The sequence below is a fragment of the Tachypleus tridentatus genome, chromosome 13 (genome assembly GCF_004210375.1).
Source record: "Tachypleus tridentatus isolate NWPU-2018 chromosome 13, ASM421037v1, whole genome shotgun sequence".
Lineage (NCBI taxonomy): Eukaryota > Metazoa > Arthropoda > Merostomata > Xiphosura > Limulidae > Tachypleus > Tachypleus tridentatus.
The window spans coordinates 198,559,211-198,574,546 of record NC_134837.1 but is presented as its reverse complement, the minus strand read 5'-3'; the positions used below and the strand labels follow the sequence as shown (position 1 = coordinate 198,574,546).

At 37.1% G+C, this 15,336-nt stretch overlaps 1 protein-coding gene across 1 annotated transcript; it reads right to left on the bottom strand.

The window, feature by feature from the left end:
* Window positions 1-5,900: 5,900 nt before the first annotated feature.
* Window positions 5,901-14,941, bottom strand: LOC143237264 (lateral eye opsin-like). The gene is made up of 3 exons (XM_076476326.1): window positions 14,304-14,941; window positions 13,535-13,780; window positions 5,901-9,289 (listed from the first exon to the last, which is right to left on the bottom strand). The coding sequence occupies exons 1-3, from the start codon at window positions 14,669-14,671 to the stop codon at window positions 8,725-8,727; spliced, it is 1,179 nt and encodes a 392-aa protein (XP_076332441.1). The 5' UTR covers window positions 14,672-14,941; the 3' UTR covers window positions 5,901-8,724.
* Window positions 14,942-15,336: the final 395 nt, after the last annotated feature.

Genomic DNA, 15,336 nt, shown 5'->3' with positions numbered 1-15,336 from the left:
AGTTGGAGTCTCTCAGGGCTGTGTCTTGAGTGTCGCACTTTTTATAACAAAGATTAATCACATCTGTGGACAACTCCCAGCTACAGTTGCAAACAGTCTCTATGTCGACGACTTCCACATCTCTTGTCAGTCGTCAATCATGTGGTTTATTGAACGATAGCTACATACTTCCATCAGTCACTTACTGAAGTAGACCACAGCAAATGGTTTTACCTTATTTTGCTTTAAACCGTTTGTATGCACTTATGCCACTAACAGGGTATTCATCCAGATCCTGAGCTCCGTTTCAGAGAAGTTGTGCTTTCTGTAGTCTCTGAGGCAAAGTTCTTGGGGCTTATCTTTAATCGTAATCTGACCTTTATTCCACATATCAAGCAGCTATCTGTCAAATGAGCCTGGCATTGCCAGGTGGTTAAGGCACTCGACTCATAATCTGAGGGTCGTGGATTCGAATCCCCGTCACAACAAACGTGCTCTTTCAGCCGTGAGGGCGTTATAAAGTGATGGTCAATCCCATTATTCATTGGTAAAGGAGTAGCTCAAGAGGTGACAGTGGGTGATGATGACTAGCTGCCTTCCCTTCTAGTCTTACACTGCTAAATTAGGGACAGCTAGTGCAGATAGCTTTCATGTAGCTTTGTGCTAAGTTCAAACAAACGAACCAAACATGTCCAGTATACAAGGACACTGAACATCTGTGTCGTATCTTCCACCTCTTGGGGAATATATTAATGTTCTGTGCTAAAATCTATCGTGTTTTCATTTGATCAAAACTGAACTATGGGTCTCTGGTCAATGGCTCTGCCAGGACCTCGGCCTTGAAGATGGACTCCATTTACAGGGACTTCAGCTTTGCCCAGGGGCCTTCTGCACTTCTCCAGTCCAGAGTTTGTACACCGAGTCTCATGAACCTCCTCTACACATATGCTGTTTGTAACTGTCTTTATTGTTTACTTCAAACTTCGATCCTTATCACAGCATTCTACCTCAGGTTGTTTTTCTCCCTCAGTGGACCGTGCTTTTTCAGAATAGGCAGTCTGCCATTGTTCCTTTTTGCATATGTATCCAGGTGCAGTTCAATGAATTGGGTCTCTCCTTGGATAACAGTTCTATCCTCTGGTCAGCCCATCTCACTATGGCTTATTACCATCCACAAATGTTATCTATCTTTGAATCGTCTGTAGAAGGCGGATATTCCCGATTGAAAGTTCGTCTTTTATTTACCGATCATCTTTTGAACCATTCTTCCATTCACATTTATACAGATGGTCCGAAATCAGGTGAGTGTGTGGGCTCTGCTATAGTTTTTTGTGATTCAGTGGTTGCACACAAGATTATCTCTACAGTTTTGTGTTCACTGCTGAACTGTACGCCATTGCTGTGGCCCTGGATCACATAGAAACTATGAAATACACAGATAGTACTGTTTACACCGACTCCCTTAGCTCTCTATTGGCTTTGCAATCGTTTCACGTTATTTATCATTCTGTTCTTGTCGATATTCAAAACCGACTGATCCATTTCTCTCTATCATCTACTTCTGTCCAGTTTTCCTGGATACCAGACCACGTTGGTATTCGCAGGAACGGGCTCTCTGACACCTTAGCTAAGTCTGTCTGCTCTAGTGCTATTACGGCCATGCCTGACCCATACATGGACAGTTGACAGTCGACTTTGAGAGATCAACGTGATAACAAGCTTTTCCAGATCAAACCTTCTATTGCTCTTTCGTCGTCTTACTTCTGTGAGAATCGGAAGGAGGAAGTTGCTAGATTACACATTGGTTACAGTTTTTTAACTCATCGTTTTCTTTTATCTGGGACTGATGAATCAATATGTGGTCTGTGCGACACTCAGGTCACATTAGTCAATATTTTACTATAGTCACGACCGTGAACGATGACACCATTTTAAACATTTTTACTATGGGCTCACCCCTGACATTGAACAGTGTCCATGGCGATGGTGACACTGTCCACCTCATTTGAGGTTTTAAATTTTTAAGAACTATTAGCCTTTCTAACTCTTAAGTTTTTAATTCGAAAATTGGACTGTGCTTTGTTTTAGCATAATTCATTTCTACGCATTTTAATAATTATACTTTTACTTTTTTACTTGTTGTTTTGCGCAGATAGCCTAGTTGCTTTGCGCCAATAAACGCTAAACAAACCATTTTGCGTAAGGATTTAGCACCATCTATGAATCGAGTTAAAGTTAGTTTATATCACTACTGATGACAACAATAATGGCAATGATAGAGATTGATAATCCCCAATAACGTGCCCCTTGTTTCAAACTATTATCGTACAAAGTTTCTTTGAAATGGGCCCAGCGACATTGAAGTTGTTAGGCAACGGACAGACAGAGATTTTTTGTGCTTTATATATATATTATAATAATAATAATGTACAACGTTTCGATAAGACTGTTTTCATCAGATACAAATTTACATAGGTACAGAAACGTATATATACACAAATTATGGAACAAAGAGGTTGCATAACCAGAGATTACTTAACAGTTTACTAAAATTAATCTGGTATCCAGTGTTATGGTTCAGAGATGGGTTGTTTTGTTCAATTAAGATCGTTTCTTTTGTTGATGTTTGGTTTATTGTTTAAAATTACATTGTTTTGTATAGATATACTGTTTTTTTTTTTTGTTATGGTGGTAAACATAATCAGATAAGCACAACATAACCATAGAAAACACCCAACATAGTAAGTAGGGAAACAAATGTAAACAAACGCAAAATTAAAGAAGCCCTACTTATCCAAGAACTCAAACCAAAATTAAACCAATATAAAGGAACATCTTTATACCTATATTAATAACCTAACATCTAACTGCAACGTCCCTACAATATCGTATCTGTTTGCAGTATCGTCCCTGAGACGTGCCACGTAACGGTGAGCTGCAAACTCTTTTTGTTAACCTGAAGATGACCTAAGAAGGTCGAAACGTTGTTCTGTACTTAATTTAATTAAAGTTTTAATACCCCTACCAGCCGTCTTTAGAATACAGCCTTGCTATTACTTGCCAATAGATTTCGCGATGACTTACTTGTTGTAAGTACAAACAAATATTTATTACGATGAAACTTTGTAGAATGAAGGTAACTGCCTGTTGTGGAGACACAAATGTAGAGGACGACGTTTCGAAAGTCTTCCGCTTTTCGTCTTCAAGTCACTGTGTGTGCAAACGAACTTGGTAGGGGTTTAGTTTAGAGAGAGAGAAGTCTGAGGAATTCTCTCCTCAACAGGGACGGTCAGGAACGTTGTGGTTCCTCTTCGTTCCCGCTCATGGAAGATTATTTACTTTTTCGTGGAAGTTTTCGTGTAATTTGATTGAAAGTGTTTAAGGTGACGAAGTGAGATGGGATATTATGAAAATGACGGGTGAGAAAGGGGGGACGAGATAAAGGCGGCGCAAGGGAAATCGGCCAGGCCGGAGCCCGCAGTCCGAAAAGCCGACGAGACCTCAATTCAAATGGCACGATTTGGGGCCGGGCAAGAATATTGCCTTGGCTGGGATCTAAAGATCCAATGCATGAGATTTGGATGGGGGGAAACTGGAGTGCCCCGAGAAAACCCACTTTCACAGGACAGGCGCCGAATGTTTTACCTGTCCTGTGCCAGGATCTGAAAAAAAATACATATAAACATAAACATATATTCACTTTATTTATAAGTATGTATTTTGTTGAGTGTTTTGTAATTGTTGAAATATGGTATTTGGTGAGGTATATTTTGTAGGAGCTCGAGCTAATCTACATAATAACGTAGTTAGTTCGTTTCTGTGTTCTGCTTTTAAGTAATATTTGTATGATATTTGTGTGAGCCTGTTTCTGAGGGTGGGTAGATTACTGATTTGATGTACATTATTGATAGGTTTGTATGTTGGTAGTCTTTTTGCTGCTCTTAATATTTTATTTTGTTATATATGGATCTCCTGCAGTGTGTTGTTAGACATATTGTATATGACTTGACATCCATATTCTTGTATATCTGAATTATGGTTTCTGGTGAGCAGTTTGAGTGTTTGCTAGTTATGGTCATCAAATGTAAAATGCGTTTTTTGATGGATAAATGTATGTTGTTAACATCTGTTTTCCATGTTAATCTGGAGTCGAAAGTGATGCCAAGGAATGCGATGTGCTCGCTCATGTTAATAGGCATATTGCCGAGTGAGATGTTTACTTTTTTTAGAGATTTTCTGTGCCTTTTTAATTTCCTATAAAAAGTGATTGCTTGCGGATTGCCCTCTGCTACTACGGCGGTAAGTCTAAGGATTTACAACGCTAAAATCAGGGCTTCGATTCCTTTGGGTGAGCTCAGCAGATAGCCCAATGTGGCTTTGCTATAAGAAAAACACACACTTGCGGTTTAGAGGTGAGTAACCTGTGATTGTCATTGGTTGAATATACAGGAAATTTCTCCTCAATCAGAAATAGTAATAATCCAACCAATCACAACACGCTTTCCACAATCCACCAGGACACTATAAAAGACCGTCAACACCTACTTACACACTGAACATGAACTCAAACGACCCGACTCAGGGTCTGACAATAAAGTTGCCTGAGCTGGGATCTAAAAATCCAATGCGTAAGTTTTTGCTGTGGGGGTAAACGGGAGTGCCCCGAGGAAACCCACTTTCACAGGACAGGCGCCGAAAGTTTTGCCTGTCCTGTGCCCGATATCTGAAAAAAAGAATACATATTATTAACATGAGTTTAGTTCTTTAGATACTTTGTTGTGTAATTTGTGATTCTTGAAATATGTTGTAAGGTGAAATGTATTTTGTTGGTGCACTAGTTAATTTGTATAGTGATGCCGTTAGTTTGTTTCTGTTTTCTGCCTTTAGATAATATTTGTGTGATATTTCCGTTAGTCTATCTCTTAGTGTTGGTCATTTGCTGATTTGATGTATGTAATTTACTGGCGTGAATGACGGTAGACTGAATGCAGATCTTAGTATTCTGTTCTGTTGAACTTGGATTTTCTGGAGTGTGTTGTTTGACATATTGTATGTTACTTGACATCCATATTCTATTAGTGGACGGATGTAAGCCTTGTATATATGGATAATGGTGTTTGGTGAACATTTCGATTGTCTACAGTTGGTGTAGATTTTTCGGCGCCCTGGCTGTTAAAGTGGATTTTCTCTGGGTACTCCCATTTTCTTCCACAGCCAAATTTTGGGTATTTCTTTACCCAAGCCCTGAAATGTGGCCCGTTTGTTCCAAGTTTGTACAAGCAAATCAATTTGTACGTCTTTGATACAACTGAAAATATCTGTGTACTTGTTATCGGAAATGTCCATATCTATGTTTCTGGTTGTTAAAATGACTAAGGAAGCAGCAGTTAAACTTGTCGGTGGAACATAATCCGATAGATGTTTTAAATTACTGACATTTTATAACACAAGGCTATCTGCTCTTAGAGCTTTGACAAAGGATTTAGATGAAACATCTAAACATCAGTAAAATGTCAGTACTTGAGAACGGCTATGACGGAACCGTTTTATATTCCACCGACAATTACCACAAGTTTAGCTGTTACTTGCTTAGTCATTTTAATAAACAAAAACATAGGTATGGACAACTTTTCCAGCATTGTCATGTTACGTCCAAAATGGTGGATGGTAAAACTAGTTCCACTTTAATGCTACCAGACCCCCATAACACTATTTAAATACTGATTGTGGTTCGCTCAATATGTGTTGGTTTTTGATCTCACAAAGTAGATCCCTCCTTTCGTTACAAACATTCTGCGTGCGGGCCTGAAAGTTAATTCACACTCGATTTAAAAAAAAAAGAAAAGAGAGAGAGACATGCAGAAGGATTTTAAATGTATAGGGTACTGTTGCAAGTCAAATGAAAGAGATGACAGGCAGTATTGAAGCAAAAATTAAATTTTTATTTACTGAAGAAAGACAAAAAATGATACCTGTTAATAGAGTGGAAGAACTGTCGTAAAATAGATTAATAATAAAAGGAAGGCAATAGGTCAGCAATATCCATTGAAAGTTGTGAACGATCAGCAGAATTATACAAAGACTGGAATACCACAGAAAGTCTTAGCTAGTTCTAGAAAGATGGAATAAATCCGCCGAAACATCAGGCACAGTACAGTTTCTTCTGTAGCTGACCAATAGGAAAAAAGGCACAGGAATACGGAAACATCCCTGCTCCACATGACAGTCGCAAGGTGTCCCCAAAATGGAAGGTAAAGCAGGGCACAAAGTAACCATCTCATGAAATAGCCGATTACTTGATCGGTCAGCAGCAAAACCTAACGCCTCTGCCTGGATTTTAAATACAATCTGAACATTATTTTATATATTCTAAATTAAATCTCAGAAGGACTTAAGATATTTTTAAATGAAAAATATACATGCTACCCTAGAGTTAAATATGTAGTATTTTAATATTGAAAGGACTTGTGGTAATCCGATAATTATTAGGTTTAAGTTACAATTTCCGTGCAGTCTAATAACCAATGAACAAAATAAAAAGTCGATAATTAAATCAGTACGTCCCTTCTCCGTTCCTCATAATCAAATCTGCACTCTAGCGTTATTTTTAAAGCGAATTTTCAACAAATTTAATAATTGCCTTAGAAACTATACTTTGGTTAGGTATAATTCCTGTGTGGTTGCCATATTTTTAAACACTTTAGTTTTTGAGTAAAAAATGAAACAAAATATGCGGTTCCTTGAACTCAAGTTCCTCTCGGTCGTTCGGCTGTTTCCGTGACGTTTTACAACTATGACGTGATAGTTGCTAAACACGCTTCATTGCGCTCCGACCATTTTGTTCCTTTCAGTGCTGGTGTTTTATGTAAATCTATCGGTGTTTTTTTAAGATTACATACTTTGTGAGACTATTTTTTGTCTTGATATTGCTACTTTATGTTTGTTTTATGATAACATGGTTTACTGCGTTGCTTATGGTTGTAAAAACGGTTCGGCATCGGACAAAAGCTTCTTTTCGTTTCCGTGCAAGGAGAAGGAACCGACAAGATGGCGACAGTGGGTGCGGATGGTCAATAGGAAGAACTGGACTCCTTCACACCATGTAAAGCTTTGTCAAGATCACTTAGAACGCTCATGTTTTGTGTAGAATCCCACTGTTTTGGATTCTGTGGGTTTCAAGCCAGGCAGGTTGAGACTGAAAAAACCATCGGCAGTAGACAGGATCTTCCCCATCATCTTTCTGGTTTCACCCCTCTGAAGCCATCTCTTGCCATCGCGAAAAGAACAAACTTAAAGGTATATGTGCAGTATAAAGCGATAAACAATAACTAGTATAATATAATAATTTAAAAAGTACAAGTTTTCGAAGAATGTAACTAGACATACACATTTCACATTCATGAGCGTGTTTTGCATTTGTGGCACCTGAAAGTCAGTGAAACCTTGATTTCCTAGTCTAGGCAGTGGACAAATCTATCCCAAATAGAGTATATTCTAAGTTTAAAAACTGGTTGCTCATTCTGTAGATGTTTTTATATCATTTTTACATATGAAAAAGTTTGAAGAATACCATTTTTCAAATTTAACATTTCAAGATAAATTGAAGTAAGACTATGTCTTGAACATGTTGAAGTAATCAAGTACGTGTTATGTATTTAAAAAAAACATTGTAGACTTGTAAACAATCAAATATAAACTCCATAACATATTTCCACAACTCACCATGATAAAATTAATCTTAACACAGTACTTTGACATTGTCATATTAAATGTAAATCTCATAAACCATGTTGTTTTAATATATAATCTTATTTCTTCAGTATCACTCACAGTTCCACTACTCTCGCTCGTAGAACTGTCCTCATCTTTAGAACTTGTCACATCTGTGTCAAAAGTAACTGTTCTAGGTTCGTTCATAGTATGTTCGAATTGATATGGCGCTACTCGACACTGTTCAGAACACAAAGTCAAAACAAACTCCGCTTCTGTTTCTCCGTATGCACTGATCATGTTTATTTACATTCAACGCCTGGCTTTGACGGTTTGTTTGGCAACTATTACGTCACAGTACTTTTCCTAGCGGCAAAAGTAAAAATGTTCGGATTGCTACTCGGAAAGGGCTCTTTCTGCACCAAGTTCTATGTTTCATTTATTAGCACATATTTTTTATTAAAAAATGTGAACCTGCAAAATTAATCAGTATGAGTAGTTCTTTTGACTGCAAAGTTTTCTTTTTTCTGTAAAATTCACCTTTCACTTTTGCTAATAGGTCTATTGGCACCACTTTTTCACCCTCTGGCGTTTAAAACCAATTTTTTTAAATTTTATATATTACAGTCAGTGTTTATGATAAATTTTCATTTCATATTTTTTCTTTTATAGATTCTACCATTTTAGTTGATCAAAAATAACACAATCACAGTAAAATCGTTTAACTTAGGGATAACCATGGAATAAGATTATTTATTTGAAAATTAAAACAGGTTGAAAAATTATAATTTCTGTTATTATTTGTTTGCTTGAAATGAACCCACAATCAAACTATAAGAGCATCCCTCAACAATTGTATTTTTTTCTTCACGTATATTCTCACTTTAAATACCGAAAGTCAATAGATAAATAGCAAAATAAAGAACACTAAGTTAATTCTACAAATAAAGTGAAATAGCTAGTCCTGCTATACATTGATTGTTTCTCATCTTTATACTGTTTTGATTAAAATAGACAAATAACTCAGTTCTAGTTTTAATTATTAGAGGTTTCTCCAGTAGTGCTATCTTCCCCATTGACAGTAGCTACAGATGTTTTCGTTGACATTTCTGACGATGTATCAGATTGTGGCTGAGGTTCGTTTATGCAACAACAGGGGATTTCCTTCTGCATGGCTAACCGGAACTTAGGGTGTGATATGGCGTAGACAATAGGATTATAAACGGAAGCTGCTTTGCCTGCTAGGGCCGGAAGTGCTGACCTCAAAGGCGTAATCAACATCTGGTCTCCGACGATTCCAATCATGGCAACGGCTGCATAAGGGGTCCATGAGACAACCCAAAGAAGGACGTTTACCAGCGCCACTTTTGCTATTCTCATCTCAGCACTCGCCTTCTGGGTATCCACGTTAGATCGAAGAGATGCTACGTTCATCTTTTTAGCTTGCTCGCGAAGGTGGCGTTCATGGTCGCAGACAGCTTTTACGATGAAAATATAGCAGTAGATTATGACCGTTAGAGGGAGTGCGTATTCACAAGTCCAGCAGCCCATGATGTAAGAAATCGTTGCCCAATCACGTGTCAAATAGTCAAAGCTACAACTATAGTAAAAAAATGGACAATTTTTAGAGTTAATTAATTAAAAATACATTCTAAGAGAAAGTTATTCCGTAGTAATTTATAAGCTTAATGAAAATATCCTATGTAGAGAAACGTTTTAAAAAAATTGGTATAAGTTCTTTAGATTTAACATATAGCTAAGTATACAGGGTTTATATAGAAAATTATATCTCTCTCTCTATATATATATATCAGTGATGTCGAGAAACCCACTTGTTGAGAAATTTATATGCAAAAACGGCTCGTTTGGGTTGAGAAAATATTTTACATAGAAGAGCGAACAACGTTTCGACCTTCTTCGGTCATCGTCAGGTTCACAAAAAAAGGTTTTTGTTGTTGTTGTTCGCTCTTCTATGTAAAATATTTTCTCAACCCAAACGAGCCGTTTTTGCATATAAATATATATATATATATAATGTATGTATGTATATGGGTTTATGATATACAGAAAAATTGTCAAAAGAATGGGTTTATTTAAGATTTAAAAAAGAGTTTAGGAACTGTCAAAATGTATTAAAACAGTAATTAAAATAAAGTTTTAATACCCTTAGCAGCCGTCTTTAGAATACATTTTTACTTCAAGTATGTTTTTCGTCATCATAATTAGGAATAGTCAGATATTTGAATGACAGCCAGATGAAAAAAACTCAATGAAATTTTGGTGGTGTTACAACTATTGCGATTTTCACTGTTTAGTAAAAACGTCTTCGGCTTTAATAATTTCTATTGTTTCTAAACAATATTTTATTAGTTTTGGGTTGGCGCAAATGAAATTCTTCCCAAACCAGTTTTTCAAATTCACCTCTACATTTATTTGTATAATTTACATATATATATGGCCTGGCATGGCCAAGCGCGTAAGGCATGTGACTCGTAATCCGAGGGTCGCGGGTTCGAGCCCGCGTCGCGCCAAACATGCTCGCCCTCCCAGCCGTGGGGGCGTTATAATGTGACGGTCAATCCCACTATTCGTTGGTAAAAGTGTAGCCCAAGAGTTGGCGGTGGGTGGTGATGACTAGCTGCCTTCCCTCTAGTCTTACACTGCTAAATTAGGGACGGCTAGCACAGATAGCCCTCGAGTAGCTTTGTGCGAAATTCCAAAACAAACAAACAAACCCTATATTCCTTGATGGAATCTAATGGTGATAACTAACTAACTATATATATATACATGCATCTATAGAGGTACTTAATTATATAAATTTCTATTCTAATTGTTGGAAGGTCTAAAACAAATCCAATACTATATATACATATAATTTTTACTTTTTCAATTTTAAATCAATAGATGTTTAAACAACTTTCTACTTTTATGAAAATAATATCAACTTAATATGAAGAAACTGTACATTAATGTTTAAAACATCTCCTTAATATTATAATTTAATTAACAACGAAACCATTCTCTATTTAAATTGTTGGTTTTTACACTTTATTTGTTATTCATTTAGATATTTTGGAAGATAATCAAACCTGGCATGGCCAAGTGGTTAAAGCACTCGATCTTAGGTCGTGGGTTCGAATCACCGTCACACTAAATATGCTCGCTTTTTCAGCCATGAGGGCGTTGTAATTGGACGGTTAATCTCACTATTCCAAAGAGGCGGCGGTGGATGGTGATGACTAACTTCCCTTTAGTCTAACACTACTAAATTACACTGTTAACGTGGCTCAACGTTATGTCTCTCAGCTTCCAACGTCAACATTTAGATTTGCATAATTGTAATTCTAGGGCAGAGCAGAGTCTGCTTATTGTATAACTTTGTGCCTAAAAATAACGAATAAGTTGTCTTTGGGTTGTCGTTTTATTTGATTTCAGTTCACAGTACTTCTTTAGATAATACATATGTTATACATATAATTTTCTAATTTGCACGAAACCTGGATAATTTATAATTATTTTTAACACTAAAACTTTTAACAATTATATGATGACATGATCTTATGTGTATATTAATGGTTTGAGATTTAACTCATATAACTCTCACCATGATAAAACTTTATAGTTTAAATTTTATTTGATTTAACCGTTATAAATTATCTTTGAAAAAAATTCAAATATTATTTTATGTGATAAAATATAGGGCCCGGCATGGCCTAGCGCGTAAGGCGTGCGACTCGTAATCCGCGGGTTCGCGCCCGCGTCGCGCTAAACATGCTCGCCCTCTCAGCCGTGGGGGTGTATAATGTGACGGTCAATCCCACTATTCGTTGGTAAAGAGTAGCCCAAGAGTTGGCGGTGGGTGGTGATGACTAGCTGCCTTCCCTCTAGTCTTACACTGCTAAATTAGGGACGGCTAGCACAGATAGCCCTCGAGTAGCTTTGTGCGAAATTTCCAAACAAACAAAATGTGATAAAATATTTTTTTATATTAGTAGAATGTGGCTTTAGAATTCAAATATCATTTGGTGTGATACATTATAAGAATTAGATTTTGTTTTCAGTCATGGGGGCGTTATTTGTTGGTAAAGTTTGGTTTGAATTTCACACAAAGCTATACGAGAGCTATCTGCGCTAGTCATCCTTAATATTGCAGTGTAAGACTAGGGGGAAGGCAGCTAGTCATCACTACCCACCGCCAACTCTTGGGCTACTATTTTACCAACTAATAGTGAGATTGACCGTCACTTTATAACGCCCCCACGGCTGAAAGGGCGAGCATATTTGGTGTGGTGGGGATAAGAACCCGCGACCCTCAGATTACGAGCCGAATACCTTACCCCCTGACCACGCCAGGCCTTGTTGGTAAAGAACAGCCCAAGAGTTGTTGGTGGGTGGTGTTTGCTAGCTACCTTCGCTCTAGTTTATCACTGCATAATTAAGGGCGGCTAGCGCAGATAACCCTCGTGTAGCTTTGCACAAAATTCAATAAACAAAGAAAGAAGTCCTGTCAACTACACACATCTCATTAACAATCAATGAAGATAGCTTTTGCCAAATTCCCTAATTAACGGCCAATGAAGATAGCTTCTGCCAACTTCCCTAATTAACGGCCAATGAAGATAGCTTCTGCCAAGTTCCCTCATTAACGGCCAATGAAGGTAGCTTCTCTCAAGTTCCATAATTAACAACCAATAAAGGTAGCTTCTATCAAGTTCTCCATTAACCACCAGTAAAAATAGCTTCTGTCACGTTCCTCATTAATCACCAATAAAGCTAGCTTCTCTCAAGTTCCATAATTAACAACCAATAAAGGTAGCTTCTATCAAGTTCTCCATTAACCACCAGTAAAAATAGCTTCTGTCACGTTCCTCATTAATCACCAATAAAGCTAGCTTCTCTCAAGTTCCATAATTAACAACCAATAAAGGTAGCTTCTATCAAGTTCTCCATTAACAACCAGTAAAAATAGCTTCTGTCACGTTCCCCCATTAACAACCAATGAAGATAGCTTAAGCCATATTCTCCCATTAACAACCAGTGAAGCGTTATTCGAAACGTGTTTGCTTCTTTGGTTAAAACATTTCGTCGATAAGCAGACAACCCTTCCCAGTCTAGGTTTTCACTTCGGGAAACAAGAGGATTACAAATACAATGTTTTTGATGAGAAAAACACTTGACAGAAGTTCGCCCGTAACAAGTTGACGTTGAAATGCTATTTAATTGCTTTCATTGGAAACTTGCGTTTTGGTGTTACTTATCAAAGAATGATTTACACCAGATGTAATATCTAAAACAAATTAATATTTAAGTATAGCATGACCCAGCAGTTACCGTACCAGGCTCGGCATGACCAGGTGGTTAGGGGGTGCTCGACTCGTAATCAGAGGATCGCGGATTCAAATCCCCGTCACACCAAACATGCTCGATCTTTCAGCCGTGGGGACGTTATAATGTAACGGTCAATCCCACTACCCGTTAGTAAAAGAATAGCCCAAAAATTGGTGGTGATGAGTAGCTCCCTTCCTTCTAGTTTTACACTGCTAAATTAAGGACAACTAGCGCAGATAGCCCTAGTGTAGCTTTGCGCAAATTTTAAAAAAGAACAACAACATTCACTGTAGTTCTCCGATTCTTCAAATACCTCTCATTTTTCCACTGATTTCTTTCTTTTCTTTCATATTTTGACCAGTAAGGGTGTTACAACCTTATTTAAGTTTTAAAAGTTAGAGAAAAGGATAACGAAGCCAAAATTTTAGGTTTGAGTTCGACGCAATACCTACTGTGCGGAATATAAAAATCTGTTCATATAAGATCCATGAGATGTAACAACGTGATAGCATACCTGTTAAGAATTCCTTCTGGCACATAACGTCCCCAGCCAAAGAAAGGGGGAAGAGCCCAGCCTAAAGTCCATGCCCAGATAAGAATAATAAAAATGGCTGCTCGAACATGTGTTAAAGGTGACGCAGAAAATCCTCGAACGATGACGTTGTATCGGTCAATGGAAACCACTGCTAAGGTGACGATTGATCCATATCCAAAAAGTCCTCCTGCGAACCCCGTTAATTCACACAGTAGAGGACCTAACCTATATAGTGATGTAATATTAACGAATTTTAGCTCGTACAAAACTAAAGGCATTAATTTTCAATCTGTGGGTTTTCCTTGGTCTAACGTATTACAGAACAAACTCAATTTAAGTAAAACAATTTATAGTTAAAAGCAAAATTACATTTCACACTGTTGATCTGGTCATACAATTATATCTTGGTTATTAGTTCTATGCAGGAACTATACCAGTTCTACAGTTATATTTAAAAACTGTGTATTTCTTTACAGGAACTAGACTAGGTCATACAATAATATATTTAACTGTGTAGTTCTTCGCAGGAGTTAGACTAGGTCGTACATTTATATCTTTAGCTCAATCTACACAATTAACAACACTTTTAAAGCTATGTAGGACGTGGAAGCTAAGCATTTTATCCATACAGAAAGATTTAAAAGCTTTGTATAACGTATCTGTAATTTACTGTACAAATAAAGAACTATGTAAGCTACGTTTTTCTAATGCGGTGAGCTTTGAGATTAAATAAAATCTAATTTCTTACTGCCATGCTCCTCCAATAAAACAGTTGATGACAAAGACCGGAAACTGTGTTATCATCATCATGAAATCGCTAAATGCAAGATTTACAATCAGCATGTTGGCCGGTGTTCGGAGAGATTTAGTTTTGCCAAATAAATAAAGAACAACAGACTGACCAGTAAGAGAGGCTATTCCTAAAACGACGTAGATGAGGCCTAAAAGATAATGCCACATAGGATTAACCGCTGGAAATTTTGACCAGTGGTCAGGGATAAGATGTTTAATATTTTCTGGTGCGGTGTCTCTTACAGATAATCCTGGATCATAGGTCCAAAAACCACTTGACCTTTGATCCGTGGCGTTTCCGATAAAATGCGATTCGGCAGACATTCTAGGGTATGAAAATCAAAATTATTCGCTGAAAATAATCAAAACCTCGTTCTGATAAGAAACGTTTTTTGTGTAACAATTAGCCGAAGAACGCACATTCAACAAAACAAAAAAAAAAGACTTTCACTTATTCTATCAACAGCAAATTCTTCATCTACTTTTTTCTAACGCAAAATTAACAACCACAAATTTCGATTATACGTAGTGCAGAAATTTATACAATAATAATTGAAATCAATGAAACACGAGAATTTCAAAGTAAAATTTTTGTAGGCGGCGCTTTTTATAACCTGTCCGTCTTGTGCGTTCTCTCTAATAGGATTTTATTTTACTTTTTACTTTTTGAACCAACTTGATAAGCCTAATAAGGAATTAATCTCTATTACGTCTTTTTTTTTTTCACATACACGTAAGGATAAGCGTATCGTTCGATAGTAAACCCGACAGGTAGGAAAGTTTAAAGGTCATGCGTAAAATGAAATTCGCTAATTCGACGTCGTGTTATGACTTTCAAGGTTTCGTTTAAATTACTTTGGTCAGCAGAATGTCAGCGTAATACGTTTTGACAGCAGGATTATGACTTATATGACACTGAACTTACGTCAACTGTCTATTTTGGTGTCAGCTGATAAGTAATAATCCTATAATTTGTGATGTTTTAGCAT